The 20,761-nt window shown below is 40.2% G+C and overlaps 1 protein-coding gene across 2 annotated transcripts; it reads right to left on the reverse strand.

Moving 5' to 3' along the window:
* Window positions 1-90: 90 nt before the first annotated feature.
* Window positions 91-20,743, reverse strand: os9 (OS9 endoplasmic reticulum lectin). Of its 2 annotated transcripts, XM_033626834.2 has the most exons (15): window positions 20,551-20,743; window positions 19,942-20,124; window positions 12,171-12,234; window positions 12,014-12,090; window positions 10,203-10,301; window positions 9,871-10,072; window positions 9,408-9,563; window positions 8,096-8,211; window positions 7,726-7,786; window positions 6,639-6,721; window positions 6,318-6,521; window positions 6,000-6,201; window positions 5,414-5,581; window positions 4,816-4,925; window positions 91-2,086 (listed from the first exon to the last, which is right to left on the reverse strand). In XM_033626834.2, exons 1-15 carry the CDS (start codon window positions 20,716-20,718, stop codon window positions 1,949-1,951), a joined length of 2,031 nt encoding a protein of 676 aa, XP_033482725.1. In that variant the 5' UTR covers window positions 20,719-20,743; the 3' UTR covers window positions 91-1,948. The 2 variants fall into 2 exon arrangements, with proteins under 2 accessions (XP_033482725.1, XP_033482726.1); XM_033626835.2 differs by lacking the exon at window positions 5,414-5,581.
* Between the last annotated feature and the right edge of the window lie 18 nt (window positions 20,744-20,761).

The raw sequence follows: 20,761 nt of genomic DNA on the forward strand, positions 1-20,761 counted from the left end.
TCAGCGCCAGTGAAATGTAACGTGTGTTTATCTAGTACAATGCAAATATAAACTATGTTTTTGATTTCAACATAAAATCACAATTGGTTGGATGATGTCCAGAAGACTCATGTGGTGTCTTTTATTCAAAGAAACAGTGTTCAAAGACTTTTATTTACAGGACAAGGCAGCACAAATGGACTTCTGTCAGAGTATGAAACCAATATGGTGTTGTTTATACAGTAATATAGCCCCATTGAAGGATCTCTGCATCTACTGTGAGCTGTCACTGTTAACAAATTATATATGTGCAGCTGAAGTGTGACGATCAAAATGACTACTGCAGAGACACACCACTGTTGTGACACACCTGTTTGTTAGGGATTGTTGGGACTGGTGATTTGTTTCCCTTTAAGCTGCAGGAGGGAGCTGGCTCTTTGAGTTGCCTGGTGTCACATTGGTGATCCTTGATAAAACAGTTATCTGATTACAAACAGGATCTGTTATCTCTGGGTTTTTCTTTACTGGCTCACTGACGTCACTTTGTGATACAGACCCAGGATCATTAAGGGTGCGATAGCAAGCAAGAACAATCTTAATTTTTTGAGAAGACAATTTCAGTTGGCTAAGTAAAGAAACACTCCTACTCGCACACCCGAAGCTTTTTTTTTTTTTATTCTGTGTACTCTTATCAGATCTTGAGCCTCAGGTCACTGGCGTCTTTGAGAACAAATGCCTCAATCGTGTGTGTCTGGAGAAGTTTGTATACGCCTTAGCTCCACAGTGAAATTACGGTTCATATACAAGATTGCACAGTCACAAGTTTCACAACAGGTAACTTAAGTCCCAGCTAATTTGTGCTAATATACAACCAATCAGTTTAAAAACCTATTCACGCCATTATTATGTACATGGTGAGTTCCAAGTAGTCACAATTATTCACAAATTATACAAATTCAGCCCTTTTAAGTACACCTCTGAAGGATCCTTAGAAAAGTTTTGTATGGATTCATTGTTTTGGTACACTCAGCGTGACTGACACTGAAGCTTTCTTTGTTTTTCTTTGTGAAATGAAGCCAACTAAATTCTTGTCAGAAATGAAAGTACACACTAAGATGATGCATCTCCCTGCACTCCTTTTAGTGCTTTTCTTTTGCATCCCTTTCACAGCACAAGACAACCTAAAGGAAACAGTTTTTTTTGTGAATCAATGTTACAAAGAGTATACAGAACCTTTTTTCCAAAGATATAAAGTGCCACAGCATGTGCGCAAACACCTCTGTAATCTACAGTTGTGTTTAATCTAATCACCAGACGCAACGTGTCAGAAAGTTTCAAAGACAAGTGGGAACTGGAATGTGAACCCTCGAGTGTTTGTCCTTTGTTTTTCAAATCCAGACGCAATCATACTTTGTAGTAAACACTAAACTGAGCACTCTGTGCAAACACTCCTCTGGTGTGTTGAGGCATGCACAGTTCCCCCCCAGCTGTGTCACTTAAAGGTAATGACGTCTTTGCGGACAGCAACATATAAGACAAATGCAAACAATTCAACAGTGTGCTGCTGACAACTTCAGAGCTAGATGCACATATTCAGTAAAAGTCACTGACATATTTCTAAAAAAAAGGTATATATTGTACATCACCATCTATCAAAACTGAATCCCATCAAAAAGGGGAAAATGCATAACTTCATTCAGCCGCACAAGTACAGCTGAGACGCTGTGGTTTCATCGTGCAACACATAAACTGGTGCCTACTACAGACACACATTGCCTATTCAAGACACACGGACACATTTTCTGAATGTGCAAACAGGTGGGTTGATATTATCCGCCAGGTTTAATAGCAGTAACTGAATCATCTGGGCTCTCTATCAAATTTGCGGCCGCACTTCAGAGTCCCCCTCCCTGCTGGTCTCCACAGGAGTTCACCATCACAAAAGGTGCACTGAATGTACTGAATGAGCTCATATGTCCACGTCGTCTGAGTCGGAGGTGCTGGATGACTGGGACTCCTCCTGGGATTCTCCCCAGACAAACCTATAGTTGTTCTCCAACTCCTGCTGCCTCTTTTGCTCTTTGTATACCTCTTCTGTGCCTCCAGTCTACAAGATGGGGAGAAAAAGGAAAAGGACATGTTTAGAAACAACCACTACCTTCTCAACTGAATGATGTGCTAAATGCCAATGAAAAAACACACATTTTACACTGTTCTCAGATTAACAGGAAAAAGAGAAGTGTGCTTGTGGGTGGTAAGTGGGTTTCAGTGAGGTGGATAGCCACTGAGATCTAGTAGATGACACCCAAAACAATTATCACACCCATTGAAAAGGCTTCATCGGCTGTGTGAAACAGTGCATCTGTTCCCTTTCCTTGCGGGTTAATGTTTCATCTCATATAAAGTACATTCATTTTTATGATGGTAGAGGAGGATGTTCAGGCAAGGTTGCTCAACTCTATAATACAATGCTGCACAAAACCCAGTGGAGCCCTCCCAGCAAACCAGAAAACCAAGCAAACCTGAAACCCATTGTTCATTCACTGACTGGTTTTCTAAAGCACAGCAGTTGTCATTCATGAATTGTTTTTGATGTGGGGCTTCAGTAAAAGTATCGCAGCTTCAAACAAGGTGATTTTTATCTCCACCAGGAGTATCTGCCTGTCTGCAGCTTACTCACGACTATTGGACCCATCAGCATAATATTGTTTGTGTGGTGATTCATGATTGATGAAAAACCTGTTTTATTGACTACTCTGATTTATACTGCCATCATCTGTTCAATCCCTCGTCCTTTTAGCTGTCTGGTTGAGGCTGCAAGTGATCAACAAAATCCCATTGCAGACAGCATTTCCAGCAAGGCTACAAAACAAGCCTTACCTCGTCTGTCGATGCCATATTTTGGCCTTTGTCGTGGGTCAAAAATTGACATCGACATACAAAGGTTTAGTCTCATTTGAAGTGGAGGATCTGCAGATTAATTCCATTCTCGATATGTTATGATCCACTAAAGTCAGGCATGATACGAGATGAGTATGTTAACTGCTTTTGTCATCTTCACCGTCATCTTGACTGTAAGGGAGCCAGGAGGAACAACAGAGTGAGCGAGGTAGGGAGACATTTTACTGGACAGTGGGCCCCATCTTACATCCAGCACAAAGTGGTGCACAGCATAGTGTGTCTGTCATTGCTATTTCAAGACCATTACAGTTGTCAGTTTCACAGCCAGTGCTTACAATGTGTAAGTAGCAAAAGTGTGCACCAATGGGCATATAGGTCTTGAAATGAGGTGTGGTCCACCAGGGCATTGTTGGCGTGTTGCTATTTTAAGACAGCAGAAAGAGACTGCACCATTGAACGACAAAAACCTGGTTTAAAGTCAATAGTGCAGATTTTTCCTGCTTCAGATCGTACAATGCGCCTACACAGGCAGGTTCACAATGCATGAACACCCCGCTTGTTACACAAGCAGGGACCTGTGGATGGGTTGCAAGTGGGTGAAATAATACAACACCAATGAGGAAAACATTATTTACATTCTCTAGAATGTGAACATAGCAGAGAGCAGAGCAGAGCTGCAGAGCTGCTGTCCGACTTCCCATTAAGACAGACACTATGCGCATTTACAGATGAGAAAGCAGCGTAACTTCATTTAGGTCTGTTTCTTCTGTCAAGTTTTTAGTTTTGCTGCTTAAATGTCCCACGATATTTGCTGCATTGACATTACTGCTCTTACTGCAGTACTCTGAGCACAAAACCACTCTCTTCTCCTATTTGCTGAATTCGCCATGTAAACAGCAGTGCACCAGGTGCAGGCACTCTTGGCTTTAAAGGGGACTGGAGATGACACTCTGACTGAGCGCTCATGTTACGCCCACTACACACCTATGATTAATAAAGGGACTAAATACAATCCCATTAACCCTTGGGCCTTACTTTGTGCCCAGACTATGCTCCCAAAGTGGATTTGGACACGCCCTAAATGCACTTGTGCCATGCACTTTAGACCACATGCTATGGATTGTTTAAAGAGGGTCCATTGTGTCCGAGGTTTGTCTCCATATAGCATGTCTATTCTGGTCACACCCTGATGTAACCTGCTCCCCTTCATTCCATACTGTCATGCAAATAAATAAACCTTTTTTGTAAACTAAACGTTGAAATGCTCTGTTTTGTACATTTTCAAAGTCAGTTAAGTTTGACAACCTAGAACGTACCAGAAACCATATGATTTACCTCTTAAAACAATGATATGACATTTTGGGAAATACAATTAGATATGTTTTCAAATATATATTCCTCCTTAATAAGATTAGGCAATCAATACAACTCTCTTATCTGTTGTTAAATAAGAAGCTGTATTCAGCAGGGTGCTGGCTATAGCTTCATATTTGGAGTGGGGTCACTTTTCTTACACATCTCTTCATATCAACTATTCAACTATTGCTTCAAATGTTCAAGTGTACATACATTTAGTTCTTTCTTAAATGTTTGGACCTATGAAAACATTTAAGTAAATAGTAAGTCCACAAAACGTTTTAATTTTTGCTCACAAAAAACTCAGCCGACAAATGAAATCTGTCAATACACCAGAAGTTTTTTTATGACTACAGACGGATGTTTTTACATCTACTCAAGCCGTAGTTTGGTTAAATTACTTAAACAAACATACAAAAACAACAGCTGTCTCTGCTCAATCCTACGCAGGCTGAAATGAATTACTAAGCAAACTCTACAGCACATAGCTGCTGGCAAACACAGTATAATGGTGCATAAATCGCACCCAGAAGGATCCAACTGAACCCCATAAAAAGTGACTATCCCGTCTTAAATTACCAGGAGATTTATGAGGAGCTCCCTGAAGGACTTTGTATCCTCTTCAGTCAGCCACTGATCACCTGTCTCCTCTGCGTTTTTTCGCGTCAGGATCTTCACCTCAATCTTACCTAAGAAAGAGAAGAACAGGGGAAAAGGCCGGCTTGCCAGTTAAACACATGCACACCCAAGTGGCTCAGATTTGTCACAACAACAAATAATCTTAATGAAGAATGGTACAAACACAACAGTGGATGAAAAAGAAAGGACATGGACACACCTTTCGTTTCCCTTTGTCTTTAAGTTAAGCTTCAGCTAACTTGCCACCATAATCTTTTATTTTGCTATTCCATTTTGGTCTAATGCCCAAAACAATTCTTGATCTTCTTCAAAAACATGTGTTTAATTGCTGGCAGCATGAAAAATAAAGGACACCATCACACTGTTAGCGTGATGTTAAGTGTCTTTTGAACAGCTAAACCATGGAAAAGCCTAAATCTGAGAGAGTTGTGTGCTTTTCGACAAAGATGAGAGAAGAAGTACAGAGGTACTGTATGCTCAAGATAACAGATGGAAGAGAGAAAGGGCCGTGAGTGTTTCGGGCACTCCCCCCTCATACCTTCTGCCTTCAGTCCTGCTTTCTCTAGCTGTTCTTTAACCACGTCCTTTATGTGCTGCCACTGGGGGTCTCCTTCGCCCATCTCCTGAACTTTCACCTCCCCATCAGGGCTGCTGCCCGTCTTATACTTAGTAATTTTGATCTTAACATGGTCGTCAGCCGCTTGGTCTGGGGTGACGAGACAAAAGAGGGACAAACAACACAGTTCACCTCAAAAAACCCATCAGCAGGGCCACAGGATGGAGGAGGTAAGAGCCAAGAATGTGTAATCCAGAACACTGCCTTAAGAGAATTACATTTCTGCATTGTCAAAGATTTATAATACTGTGATTGATTCGGATCTTGATTTAATCACTGAAAATCACCCACAGGCACATCAATGGCAGCAGAGGAAAGACCGCTAACTAACTAAAATACTTAAATGTATCAATCTGATAACATCTCTGGATCAATCTCCTTGTGTGCATCTAGTCTGGGATGAAAGATGTCACAACAAACATCTATTGCACATATGAATGAAATATGAGGATGATGGAGGCGGACACAGGATGTACGTGACCACAGCGGGGGCGGGCTGCCTGGTTACCTGGCTGCTTCGGAGCCAAGCTGGGGCTGCCTCTGGTGGGGTCGCTGGGTCTTTGAACTCCCGCCGTTTGCTGCTCCGGGTCCTGGACGTCTTTCTCCTCTAAATGATCGAGTAGCTTGTCCAGTGTCGTTTCCAGTGTTTGTGTTGCTTGAGTGCGATCAAACTCCCCCTTCAGACCTTCTGTCTCTAATTCCTGCTGAGCCTGTAACACAAGACAGAAGACGATCGCATCAAAGTGTCGTTAGATTGTTTAACTGTGTAAGATCTGCGCGATTACATTTTAACATATGATCAGCCATTGTGTTTTTAGTCAGAAACCTCATTTATGATGTTGTCGAACTCCTTCTGCATTTCCTCCTTTATCTCTTCAATCTTATCAGAGGGCACCGAGAGGTCGGCCATCTCATCCTCAAACTCCTGCAGCAGGCGTTCATCTTCATCTTTCTCTTCCTCACCGACCTTCTCCATTTCCCGCTCGCTTTTTGGTTTCTCTCCTTGACTTTTGGCTTGGTTTTGTGCTTTCTAAAATTAAAACAAATAAACATGTAGCACTAAATTGGAATACCCATACGCTGCAAAGAAAATACACTCCAAACGATGCACAAAAAAAGTATTAAAGTAATCTTGGCAAGTACTGACCTTCCTGTTACTCTCTTTCAGGTGTTGGACGAATTTCATCAGGTCTGCTGGGTCAGTGATGATTTTAAAGTTGAATTTTTCAGCTGGAAGATATTAATGTGACAAGAGAAAATGCTCTAAGTTAAACACTGAACAACAACAATCTAAAAAAATTTTAACAAAGCACTTCATTTGGACTAACAATAGTTTAGGGTCGCAGTGAAGAGACTGAAATTTTGATGCTTCATTCATAAATTTAAATCAACGCAACTTTCTTTTCTTTTTTGCATGTCTATTTATTCTATCTAAAGCTGTATTTTCTGCACAGTTACAGATAAAGATTAGGCTACACTCATATTATTAGTATTACACTATTTGTAGAATTAGATTCCAGTGGTGGCTGCAGTGTGTGCACCTTTTTCCCTCTCGTCTCTTTGTGTTTGTGTTACGTAATGTCCTCAGGCTTTGGTTTATTTAACAGACATTAATTATTATTCCCTATTGATCGTTGCCTTGTGAGAGGCAGCTGTCTTTGCAGACAAAGACCACGTCCTTTGCATAGCGAGTGAGTGTCGCTCACACCAAACTTCTGCAGCAGAATGTTCAGATTTTGAGTTGAAAAATGAAGTGTTGTAATTTATTTTATTGCCATTTCTGTCATAGCTTAATGTTGATATAAGCCTGAGGGTGCAATTATTATTTCATCATTATTTTATGCCCTTATTGGATTAGCCTGCTGCCTACATGTATTTACATTGGCAAAGCAGACAAGTTATGTAAAACTAATTTATTCTGATGAATTAGTTTTTTTAAATTGTAGATTTTGTACCTCTTTGAGAATTTTTTACGTCATAAAATATAACAGACTTTTGAATGTTTATTCTTAAACCTCAATAGAAGCTCTGAATGTAAAAACTGACATGCAGTACAGACCTACACTCGTTCAGTTTGTAAATCAGACGACATAACTGCACAGAAATAAAGGACTGTGGTTCTTTTAATCTTGTTTGAGGCTCTTCAAAGCAGCAGCAGTGACCAGAAGAATCATAAATATCATTGAACTTCCTTGTGTGTGTGTGTGTGTGTGTGTGTGTGTGTGTTGCAATACCTTCATCACCATCATCCATGACTTCATTGTCTGTAAGTGAGTTATAGCCATCATCTGCTGCCTGTGCATAGGAAACAAAATCAGGTTAGAGTTGTGGAGTGGAGATGTGAAGTTCAACCTACGCCCTCTAGTGGTCAGAGAAGAATCAGGTTTGCTATCAACAATGTATCAGATCAGTCTAGACATTATTAACAGCACAAAGATGATGAGAATGCATCAAAATATACTCTATTAAAATGAGATTTTAAAATATTATAAAGCTTCTCCATCAAAGAGAGTCAGTATTTTGGCACTGTGGACATGACAGCAGTCGCCCAGAGAGGCATCAATTACTAAAAGGTTAAACTGATTCTCAGATGTATTTCTATACCTGATTCTCCTGTTGAGGAGAACTTGTTTTTGAACTCCCTGGTTTTGTGACTCCCTCCCAGAACTCAGAATCTTCTGCCTCCTCTGACCCAGCATCCTCAGACACAGCAGCAGCATCTGTTTGATAATAAAGACACACCAGTTTATATCTGACATGATGGAAATAAAAAACCCAATGCGTTTTTATTTAGTGAAGTGAAAAATTATTACAATGGTAGATATTTGCCAGATCCTAAGTAGTGATGTAAAAAAATATCAATCCTTATTCACAGACAGATCCATTAACCAACAGATGTGGAACAGTAACAGGATCCCTCATTGACACTTTCTGGACTTGTCCAAACTTTAATAATTATTGGACATCGATATTTAATACATTTTCTGAGGTTTTTGGAGTCAGATTTACCCCTTCCCCACTAATTGCAAATTTCAGAGTAGTTCCAGAGAACATATCTCCTCCTAGACACTATTGCCTCCGTTATTGCTAGACGTTTTCTACACGTTTTCTACACAAATAAGGTGTACGCTGGATGGCTCTACAGGTAAATTTTACAGGACATGGCGACCATTACTGACATATATGAAAATGCGTGTGTGATGTTTCATAATTGATTCTTACATAGAGCAAATTACAATGTAGATGTTAGCTATGTTGCTGTCTGCTTATGTATGTCTGAAATGTGTATCTATCTGCACATGTATACATGTATGTATACTATCTTTTTAGTTTTCATTTTAGTTTTATACACTTTTTTTCTCAGGGCTGGGGAGGTGGTTGATTCTGAATATTGAAATGATTTTGAAATAATGATTGGACTTATTTTCTGCAGTATGGATAAAGCGGTACCAGCTGTTCTTTCTCCCTTTCTTATTGTTATTGTTTGCTACAGTCATCCTGCTGTTCTCTGCTACTAACCGAGAACAGAACAGACAAGTCATCACTGTCATGTTATAGGCTAGATATATTTCTCTTTTTTTTTTTTAAGATAAAATTTTGGCTTTTACCTTTATTTGACAGGACTGAGTATGATGGGAGGAGAGAGGGGGGATAACATGCAGCAAAGGGCCACAGCCTGGAATCAAAACCACTGCCACTGCGGCAAGGACAATGCCTCTGTACACGGGATGACTGCTGCACCCACTGAGCCACAGGGTGCCTCATTATATTTATCTTTTAATGCAACTTTTAAATTGTGTGTCCTTAAGGTCAATTTTCCCCGAGGTATCAAAAATGGCATTTCTCAAGGCACTATATCAGAGTTTAAAATTCCAGTTTCGTGACAACACGACTCTTAATTGTGAAAGAAACGCACCTTTTGTGTCCGACATGTTCGGGTCCTCACTGGGTGCAGGAGATGTCTCCTCTGCTGTAACTTCCACTGCTCCATCTGCCCCTTCATTACCTGCCAACATCTCATCAAGACTCCTTAGCTCCTCTGAGATCTGCTCTACTTTACGCTTCGTGTCCGCTGGGAACAGACAGAGAAAGGAAAGGAGGGAGGGGAAGAAGAAGCGATCACATCACATATTTCCTTTTTTTGGTTTTTAAATAGACACAGGAAGAATCCATAAATTAAAGCACCCATTCAACAATTGCTAAAAAGTTATACATTCACTCCTTTTATGTTTCAATCTGATATCACCAACACACTTAAATACTCTGTTCCCACATTATGTCCTCCTGCAGTCTCCTGATTCAACAGGACGGTACATTAAAGTAATGAAGCAAGACTCCGTCCAAACGCGTCACAGTGACCTTCATTTTTGTTAACTCACAGACTTGAGCTTTGACATAATCCATGTACTGTTGGGCACTTAGTGCCGGCTGGCACACGATACCCTGGGGCTTGGCAGTGGATGGCGGACGCAGGAAAGGATGTTGGCAGGTTCGACTGGTGTGAACCGTCAGCACATAGCGGCACGACTGAGGCTCGTCCACCCGGGCGATGTAGTCACCCGAGCCTTCTTCACACACAAACTGAAAATAATAATGTAAAATTAGGGAGGTGTATTTAGGAGGATCATTTGGTACAACATGCAGATTTTCACCCTATTCATATCTGTTTATAGTGGCAAAATGAAAAACAAATGGAAGTCAAATGTCTCACCCGGACTTCTGTCTCTCTGGGATTTCCATTGAGGTCGCACTTTGAGCCGTTTACATAGGTCTGACTGTGGTAGCGCTTCAGCCTGTGCTGTTTGGAGGCCTGGGAAATAAAGAGAAAAGATGTATTAACCAAACTGATATATAATAATCTTGAAAGTTCAGTGCATCATATAACAGTGAAATGTGATGCTTCTGATGTTCGTGCCCTTCTACTGATTCACAAATCGTCGTCATTGTTACTGAAAGCTGGTAAATCACCAGAGACACTACAGCATTTTAAGAGCAGGATTGAGTTGCACTAGCAGTCTGTGATTCCTAGTTTTTACTTCCTATCCCCCTACTGTACTTCCGGTGCTGTTGCTTGGACTACTCATCTTTGTGATCTCATCTACACACCTATAGAGTTTGTGTTTGCATCTTGTACAGTAGTGACGCTATACTGTTGACAGAATTTGTCCACAGACATATTAACACCTGGCAAAATTCTCAAACCAGCATCTGTGGTAGTTCCCAGCACAACAGGTGTCTCCTCAGTACCACACTTTCCCGTGATGACACACAGACTCATGGAGTAAAAACAGTATCAGCCCTGCCGCTGTGGTTGGTAACGATGTTTAAACTATTATAGTTTATTATGTAAACTATTGAGTAAACACTGATGTCATACAAGTTTGAACTTGGGAACATCCTGTGCAACTGGTTCCAGTGTTGAGTTGTTGTTATTAATGTACAGTAATAACTCTGAACAAGCTTTGTACACCTGCAGGCAATCTGATGATGTTTGAAATAACAAATTACCCTGGGTAAAAAAATTCCCTCTCCCAAGGGATTATGCTGTATTTGTTTCAGACATCACCAGCAGCAGATAATCACTGAGATTTTATTGAGCTTGATTTAAAGTGGAAATACAGACTTTTTTTTTTACTTTAACTCATTGTGAGGTAAATGTTGATTGCACAATGTAATGGCCACAGAATTATGACACTATCTGCATTAAGACTGATTCTCTGTAAGCCTCAGTTTCACCATGCAATTCTGTCTGCCACCAGGTACAATCTCCCAGAAAAACAAAGGGTCGATTTATGGCACAAAGAAAGCATGTCAACTACTACGCAACTAAAACAAGAAGAGGACAGCACTTTTGTTTTCCTCGGGAGCTATCGGCAGCTATCCCCAGTTGCCAAAGAGTATTAATGTAAGTTCTCTGCAGTTACTGTCCCCAGTAGTGGAAATGGCGGCAGGAGAACAACTGAAGTAACTGTGGAAACTGTGGGCTCCGAGGAAAAACAAAAAGCGATCAGTTGTCTTTTTAAACAGCAGCACCAATGATAAGACCACTTGGAAACACTCAGGAGGGCAAAGATTAAAAGTTGTCTGTCTCCACTCAAGGGAGCAAAGTGCATGCTAATGTAAAGGAAACATTATAATTTCCTTTTCTCATCTGTAGTTCAGAGACTGACAGCTTCTTGTTTGTTGAGAAGGATAAAATAAGTTGAGCTCAGCAAATTATGATAATGTATTTTGTTACAGAGGGTAAGTTACTCACCAACAGAGAAAAAAAAACTCACATAATGTCGACACTACATCCAAAATTAGACTGAAAATTATCCATCAAAAATGAGAAAATGTGAAATGAAAAGCTAAGGCATTCAACTGTCGAGATCCCTCTGCCACATCCTACTATACTAAGATGTTTCAGCTCATATTATACAATCAGCCATTCCCCCTTTTTGTCTTTCTTTAATGATCACCAGAAATCTAATCCATCAAGAACTGTAAAAACCCACAACCACAAAATTGAGGCCACTTTACCTTTGCTGTTTCGTTGCTCCAATCAAATTCAGATTCATAATAACCAAGGAAGAGAATGTCCCCTTTGATTTCTGTGTCTGTGAAAGAACAAATGACAAATATCTGTCAAACTGACTGTCGTGAAAAACAGATTACAAACACAGAGGCGAGCTCTTACCTTCCATGTGGTACTGTCTGATATGCTGACCATGGCAGAACTCATATGTCCACCAGTCCTTCGTCTACAAGACACAGACAGCAACATTATGATAAACAGTAATTGACTGAGACATTTTCCTTTTCTTCTCGGCTACTTGCTCAATGTCATCAACAATATCATTGATCATCTTATATGAATACAACTTGTGCACAAATTATTATGTTTTTTAACCGGTTAAGCCAAGTAGGACACTTTACGACAGACTTTCAAACTTGTTGTCTTGTTTGCTAAGTTGATCGACGATTGTTGATTGAAAATTGGTATGCAAGGATGCAGGTATTCAGCTAGCACATGCATCTTAAAAGGGGAAAGATCAAGTTGCGCGTTAAAAAAACAAACAAAATACTAACAAAAGGCTAAAAACATGTTTGCAATGTCAAGTAAATTAACAAAAAATAAAGGATAACAAAAATGAAATTACAATCAGCTGTTGAGAACAATATTTTCCTCACATTTTGATCCTGTTTTGATCATGATGCATTCAGTTTAATGATCGCTTTAGTTAGAAGGGCAACAGAATATATACAGTACAGGCCAAAAGTTTGGACACACCTTCTCATTCAATGCGTTTTCTTTATTTTCATGACTATTTACATTGTAGATTCTCACTGAAGGCATCAAAACTATGAATGAACACATGTGGAGTTATGTACTTAACAAAAAAAGGTGAAATAACTGAAAACATGTTTTATATTCTAGTTTCTTCAAAATAGCCACCCTTTGCTCTGATTACTGCTTTGCACACTCTTGGCATTCTCTCGATGAGCTTCAAGAGGCAGTCACCTGAAATGGTGTTGAAAAATAAATGATCGTCCAACTAAACGCAAACCGGATGGGATGGCATGTCGCTGCAGGATGCTGTGGTAGCCATGCTGGTTCAGTGTGCCTTCAATTTTGAATAAATCCCCAACAGTGTCACCAGCAAAACACCCCCACACCATCACACCTCCTCCTCCACGCTTCACAGTGGGAACCAGGCATGTGGAATCCATCCGTTCACCTTTTCTGCGTCTCACAAAGACATGGCGGTTGGAACCAAAGATCTCAAATTTGGACTCATCAGACCAAAGCACAGATTTCCACTGGTCTAATGTCCATTCCTTGTGTTTCTTGGCCCAAACAAATCTCTTCTGCTTGTTGCCTCTCCTTAGCAGTGGTTTCCTAGCAGCTATTTGACCATGAAGGCCTGATTGGCGCAGTCTCCTCTTAACACTTGTTCTAGAGATGGGTCTGCTGCTAGAACTCTGTGTGGCATTCATCTGGTCTCTGATCTGAGCTGCTGTTAACTTGCGATTTCTGAGGCTGGTGACTCGGATGAACTTATCCTCAGAAGCAGAGGTGACTCTTGGTCTTCCTTTCCTGGGTCGGTCCTCATGTGTGCCAGTTTGGTTGTAGTGCTTGATGGTTTTTGCGACTCCACTTGGGGACACATTTAAAGTTTTTGCAATTTTCCGGACTGACTGACCTTCATTTCTTAAAGTAATGATGGCCACTCGTTTTTCTTTAGTTAGCTGATTGGTTCTTGCCATAATATGAATTTTAACAGTTGTCCAATAGGGCTGTCGGCTGTGTATTAACCTGACTTCTGCACAACACAACTGATGGTCCCAACCCCATTGATAAAGCAAGAAATTCCACTAATTAACCCTGATAAGGCACACCTGTGAAGTGGAAACCATTTCAGGTGACTACCTCTTGAAGCTCATCGAGAGAATGTCAAGAGTGTGCAAAGCAGTAATCAGAGCAAAGGGTGGCTATTTTGAAGAAACTAGAATATAAAACATGTTTTCAGTTATTTCACCTTTTTTTGTTAAGTACATAACTCCACATGTGTTCATTCATAGTTTTGATGCCTTCAGTGAGAATCTACAATGTAAATAGTCATGAAAATAAAGAAAACGCATTGAATGAGAAGGTGTGTCCAAACTTTTGGCCTGTACTGTACATGAATATAATTTGGCTTTTGCTGTGTGAAACAGCACCTCTGCTCCTTTTCCATGACAGATAATGTCATATGTCTTACAAGTGTATTTACTAGTCTTTGTTTCAGGCGAGTTGGCCCACCTCTGCTGTAAAATACTGTGGAAAACCCAGGATACTTCATCTTTACGGATTGCATCAGCCTCATTTCAGCTGAAGCAAAACATTCATTTTAACCTGTAGTCCCCCACACAGTCGTCACTGACTGAGATGAGTATTTACAGGAATATAAAAAAATAGAGGGATATTTTTAGTACGCCTCACAGCCGCAATCTCCTGGTATGGCAACAAAAGTGCCCTAAGCAACCAGACACAAGTATCTTACATAAAGATAAGGAGATATGTACGTGACTGGGCCCTGGGTCAAGAAACACATTTACAATATGCCAGCAACCCACTCACATAACCATCTATTGACTGTGCAGGAGAAAAAGTTGCACAATGTGCATATTTTCAAGAAGTTTTGGCACAAAGGCTTTTGGTCACTTTCCTTAGAGTCACTGCAGAAGAAGGTTTGTCAACAGAGAGCAGACAGATGTTTAAATTCCACTCCACCTACATGAGGAGGAATTAGTAATGCACGTCCCAAGAACGAGTGGATCTAGTGCAATCTTTTTTCCATTTTTGATCTCTGTTGTGGTAACCTGAGCTTAACTGTAAGATGTACCAGTGAAAAACTAAAGCAGCACCATAGAGAAATGACTGGACTTTGGTTTAGTTTGCAACAGCATACTTTCCTCTGTAGCTGAGAATGAATCATTTATGTTGTCTATTTTGAATATATTATAATCAGGGTGTAAAAGGTGTTATGAAAGGTCTTATAAGTGACTATTTCTGTTTTAACATGTGTATGATTGTTTTATTTAAGAAGGGATAATGCACATTAGCATGTTCTCCCCGTGTCAGTGTGGGTTCTCTCTGGGCACTCTGGCTTCCTCCCACAGTCCAAAGACATGCAGACTGGGGACTAGGTTAATTGATAACTCTAAATTGTCCGTAGGTGTGAATGTGAGCGTGAATGGTTGTTTGTCTCTATGTGTCAGCCCTGCAATAGTCTGGCGACCTGTCCAGGGTGTACCCTGCCTCTCGCCCGATGTCAGCTGGGATAGGCTCCAGCCCCCCCGCAACCCTCAAGAGGATGAAGCGGTTAGAAGATGAATGAATGAATAATGCACATTAACCTAAGCATGAGTGGGTCATGAAAATGTACTAGGTTTAACCATACATTTTCATTGGCAGTCCCTTGCAGGTTGTTGGCATTAAAAGAAAACATACAAAAGCACACAAGCACAGACACACAAGCACAGGCAAAAGCACATAATTAATGACCAAAACAAAAACAGACCTTTACTGGGAGCTACAGGGAACACATTCCCCCCTCTGATCATTCACATGACTCCAAGATCAAAATGGCCCTTTACAACAAGAGCTTTTTTATCCAAGATTTGATTACTGAAGGCAATCTGAGGTTGTTTTCAGCTAACTCGGCCAGTCTCATTCTGATTTCTCCCATGTGATTTTATTTTCATTCACTTTCCAAGGCCAAGTAAACACAGGCGGAGGGGGGTTGTTGGTACTATTTATTCAAATTATTTCCACTGCTTCAAGCTTGATCTTTTTTTACCTCCTTCAATATGTAGCTGTATCACTGAGTAGGCCTAATGATACCCCAGCACTTCCTGTGATGATCTATCCTCTCTACAATCTTGCTTTTTTCTAAACCCTTTGAAGTCTGCAACTGTAAAACCCTTACTCAAAAAACCTAAACTAAACACCACCTTTTGTTGTAATTACCAACCCATTTCAAATCCTTTCCTGAGCAAGGCTTCAGAGAAGGTGGCGTTTAAACAATTTAATAAACACCTGACTGAGAACAGTATTCTTGAAAATTTCCAATCAGGCACCCTTTGACACCCTTGACACTATCGACCACAATATTTTACTTACTGTCTTGCTGTTTTCAATTTACATGCTGCCACTGGGATCCATCATCCGTCAGTTTGGTGTGAGTCTCCTCGGTTAAGCTGACGACACACAGCTGTATGTGTATGTGAGGCCAGATGACTGAAATACTCTGTCCAGTCTAACTGACTGTGTGTAAGCCATCAATTAATGGATGAACAAGAACTTCCTTAAGCTAAATGAAGATAACACTGACATACACCTAGGTGGCCCATAAAACAAGAGGGATCAAGTTCTCCCTAAAATGGGACATCTGGCCACACAGACACGACCTCAGGTAAGAAACCTCAATGTCATTTTAGATTCTGGTCTCAATTTTAAAGACCATTTTGATTAATTTACTAAAACTGCATTTTATCATTTATGCAATATAGCAAAGGTAAGACCTCTACTGAATTTGTTTCCAGTCATCTTGGTTATTATAATGCTCTATACACTGGCCTACCTAAAGCAGCCATTGCAAAATTACAGATCATTCAGGATGTCACTGCCAGGGTTTTAATAAAAACTAAAAGGAGAGACCATATAACTCTTGTTTTAAGTAACCTACACTGGCTCCCATTATCTTTTAGAATTGATTTTAAAGTCCTTCTATTAGTGTTTTAGGGCACTTAACGGCCTCGTTACCTCTTGTATCACAGACTCTCTGCTGTTTCATGACCCTCCACATCCCTGAAATCTTTCCCAGCTGCTTTAACAGGTCCCAAGGTCACTACAAAAACCTAAGGGGATGCTTCTTTTAGCTACTCTGCCCCCAAAATATGGAACCCCTGCCTTTCAATGTTGGACTTGTTAGCTCAGTGGACAGTTTTTAACAACAATTCAAAACATATCTTCTTATTTTTTTTAAATAACCTATGGCCAGCAACTGTCTAACATTTTTCATGATTTTCTGTAATGTTTTACTGAATGCCTGTTGTATAGTTGTATGGTTTTTAACATATCTCTTTTCTGTGTTTGTTTCTGCTGCTGAATTGTAAAGGATGTTGTGCTGCATCCTGTGAATGAAAGTTGCTATATAAATAAAGTTCATTCATTCATTCATTCATTCAAAAGCTCCTAAACACAGACACATAAGCACAGACAAAGCTCATAAGCACAAACAAAGCTCATGAGCACAGGTAAAAGCACACAGGCACAGACAAGTAGTAGAACAATGACAAACCACTCCAGATTATGACCTCACATTTTAATTGTCCAGTAACCACTATTTTGTAGGTTTGGAGAACGGGTTGAGATATGTGATGTTCCTTATTTCTGTGGGTAAACTGCAGTGTTTCAGGTTTGTGCTGCCTGATAGGAAATGGCTGACTGCCCAAAGGTACATTTTCTTTATGGTATTTATAGGGCTGCCCCTGGCTATGATTTTTCCTGGTCGACCAGTAGTCTTCATATAGGACCATTAGTCAACTAGTTGCCTGCATGTTATTAATGAATGTTTATTGTTTAATGTTAATGTTTACAATGAACTTTAATTAATATAGGCCTATATTTTATCTACAAGTGCACGTCACACACTGAGTGAGCCGCCTGTTAATGACGCTGTCGGCAAAGCAGTAATGATTGTGCTAAGTGGCTAATGGGCATGTAGCTACTTCCATGTTTCAGATGATACGTCATGTTTGTAGTTGATGAATGAAGATGAGTTTACATATCACCTTGGGTTCGTCCTTCACCTTCTCAAAATGATCCCACACTTTGGATTTCCTACCCAACATGTTATTAACTAGCCTGTGGAATAACCGCAGGTACCAGCCCTGTAAATTAATGTGACTCCTGTCTGACTTCTGAGCGTGGCCTCTTCCTGTGTCTGTCCTTTCAAATTAAATTCCCACATGGTCCAGTCATATAGGTTTTGATTTATTTTGACAAGGCACAGCTCCTAATAGAGTTTCACATTTTATTTTATTTTATTTTATTTTTCTGAGACTTGCCGACTAATGACCTTTCTGGTCGACTAACGTTTGGTCGACTATTAGGGGGCAGCCCTAGGAATTTTACAATCCCTTGTGATAGCAGCTCTGGTTGATGAGTTTTGACTTTGTTTAAAGGGATAGTTTGGATCTTTTGAAGTGGGGTTGTATGAGGTGCTTATTCATAGTCAGTGTATTACATACAGCAGATGTCAGCTGGCATGCCCCCAGTTTGGAGAAGCAGGCGATAGCCCGACACAGAAGCTATGTAATTTACTGCTGTAGAGGGGTCAACAACAAAATTAATTTTAGCCACCTAATAAAAAAGTCACACCTAAATAAAATCCCTACCGGTTTAGGTGTGGGCTATATTAAGAGATAATAAGAGATTTTCAGTGCTTTACCTTACCATCAGACAGCAATTTCCAACAGGGAACTGAAGCCTTCATATACAGATACAGACTGCATTGAGAAACAGTGATTTAACATGGCAGAACACAGAAGCTTCTGGTTAACTGCTGCCCCAATCAGTTTTGTTTGTGTTATTATGTCACTTTTGCATTTCAAAAGGGTTAGTTAGGATTCACCAAAGTCAAGCAAGAACACAAAAAACTAACTGATTAAGGCAGCGGTAGACCAGCAGCTCTGTGCTCAGAGAGCCAAAATTACTGTGTTTGTCAATGAAGTGAAATCATTAACAGCTTCCATGTCAGAACAGGCTGCCTGACAAAAAGGTTAATCAGTGAAAATACTCACAGTATAGTGTACACTTAAACTGTTGTATTTTTTTTAATGTGGGACTTTTTTTGGCGGCTACAATATGTTTTGCTGCTGCCCTCGTCCACAGCAGTACATTGCTTTGCTACCATGCTGGTACTCCTGTACTAAGACGACCACATGTATGAATGTAAAATACTTTCAGGGACCGTGTTCAGACTCTGCATCCAGATAAATCAGGATTGTGTCATCTGTGGATGCAGCGTGACTGGATGCTGTCCACACATCACAACAAATGACGGACCAAATGATGAAATGCATGTATAGACCACTTATGATCTGATTTCACTTCTGACCGTATATGAAATTTATATCTCAGAGGATACTGTAAGCGCTAAACATAAAGAATACATATTTATGTTTGCAATACACTTGAATAATAGGACTGTTTGCTCACTGATATCTTGTTTTATGTGTGGACATGAAACCCCTGTCTAAGCTGTGTCATATTCTCTGTCACTGTACTTTGTTATGTGTGCTTTTTAACTAACAGCAAAGTTGAAAGAAGTTGTAAAAATGTGTTCAGTATTATATGCAGTTTAGCACCCTGTTTCAGTATAATAATGTGCTTTTTGTAACACAGCATAAAGTTTTTTTTGTAGTGTTTTGATTTTAATGTGACCTCCTATTGGCAGGTTGAGCTTTAATTTTAGTTTGTTTACACAGCCTGTTTTGAAGGTTAAAATATTGCCTCGATACATTTTTGACTGCCTTTTTATATTGTATATTACTTTTTTCTTGGACCTGTACCCAGTTGGGGATGGATATGCACATTATCTTCATCCTTTACACTGCAAGTCAAACTATTTAAGACAAATATACTTTCACATTACAGTGAATACTGAGTCACACACAACATTCATATCATCAAATATGTCTCGAATAATCACATCCCAGTATTTTCTGGATGTCTTTTAGTGCAGTCAGGCATTTGGAGCCATACGCTTGAATCAGAAATATGTTACAGTGACAGGTCAGTGTGATTCAGTTTGCATTGAAACAGGTCTATCTTGGATGGGGGGAAAAGGTTTGATTACTTTCTAAACAGACTAAGCATCTATCTATTGGATCCCACAGATAAGTAGTTGGGAACTTACCTTCACTAGACACTGGTTAGTGTGCATTGGACTGAGGAGGTCTGGGATGTCAGGCCCGGTGTACCCTTGTGAGTCAGGCTCAGAGGCAGGGTCCTGATGAAACCTCACGGCCTGGGCTGGAAGTCGACACTCATACAGCTGCTTGTATTTACTGGACACCATCATCACCTCCTCTGCCTTGGTCTAAAGGAGAAACAATGACATAACAGCTGCAGTAGCTTAGAGTGTAACAATGCCATACAGTTCTTAAGCTTACATAAACTGCCTTCGACTACCAACTAACTTTAACTGTTTTCGTGGTTTGTTATTTGCAATTTAAAGAAGTTGCAACTAGCTAGGTGAAAGTGAGGAAGCTGAGGTGTTGTGACAGCTGTCAACAACCCTTGCTGCGTAGGTCACATGGATATAACTCAAGCATTAACACCTCCTAATGTTACTTGCGAGCAAATAGTTCATTTTAAATCAGGGTTTTTAACTAGCTAACAGAGAGGCTTTTCATTACTCGCGTTAGTAACGTTAGAGGAAGATATATTTTACGCAAGCTAACGACAGCCTACTTTCTAGCTAGCAAGCTAACCGCTAGCTTCCTCCCAAAACACCCGCACTCACCTGCCCCAACATGACGGGGTCGGGAAGAATTTGAATCCCATATTTCATCTCATTCAGTTCCTCTAAGTTCAAGAAGGCTGGGACACATAGGGGACATATCGCGAAGAAAACGTACAATCTTTTTAGCCACCGTACCAAGGAAGCAGCCATGATTGATTCTCGCCTCATATCCCCATTTGTCTGACAGCAACAACAAAACACAGAACTTCTG

This window comes from Epinephelus lanceolatus, chromosome 1, assembly GCF_041903045.1.
Source record: "Epinephelus lanceolatus isolate andai-2023 chromosome 1, ASM4190304v1, whole genome shotgun sequence".
Lineage (NCBI taxonomy): Eukaryota > Metazoa > Chordata > Actinopteri > Perciformes > Serranidae > Epinephelus > Epinephelus lanceolatus.

Excerpts from the sequence above, each read along its gene's own strand:
- os9 (XM_033626834.2), bottom strand. The coding sequence starts at position 20,718 with ATGAGGCGAGAATCAATCATGGCTGCTTCCTTGGTACGGTGGCTAAAA. Across the intron at positions 6,202-6,317 it reads TCGACAACATCATAAATGAG|GCTCAGCAGGAATTAGAGAC; the intron begins GTTTCTGACTAA and ends CTTGTGTTACAG. Across the intron at positions 5,582-5,999 it reads CTTGGCTCCGAAGCAGCCAG|ACCAAGCGGCTGACGACCAT; the intron begins GTAACCAGGCAG and ends TCGTCACCCCAG.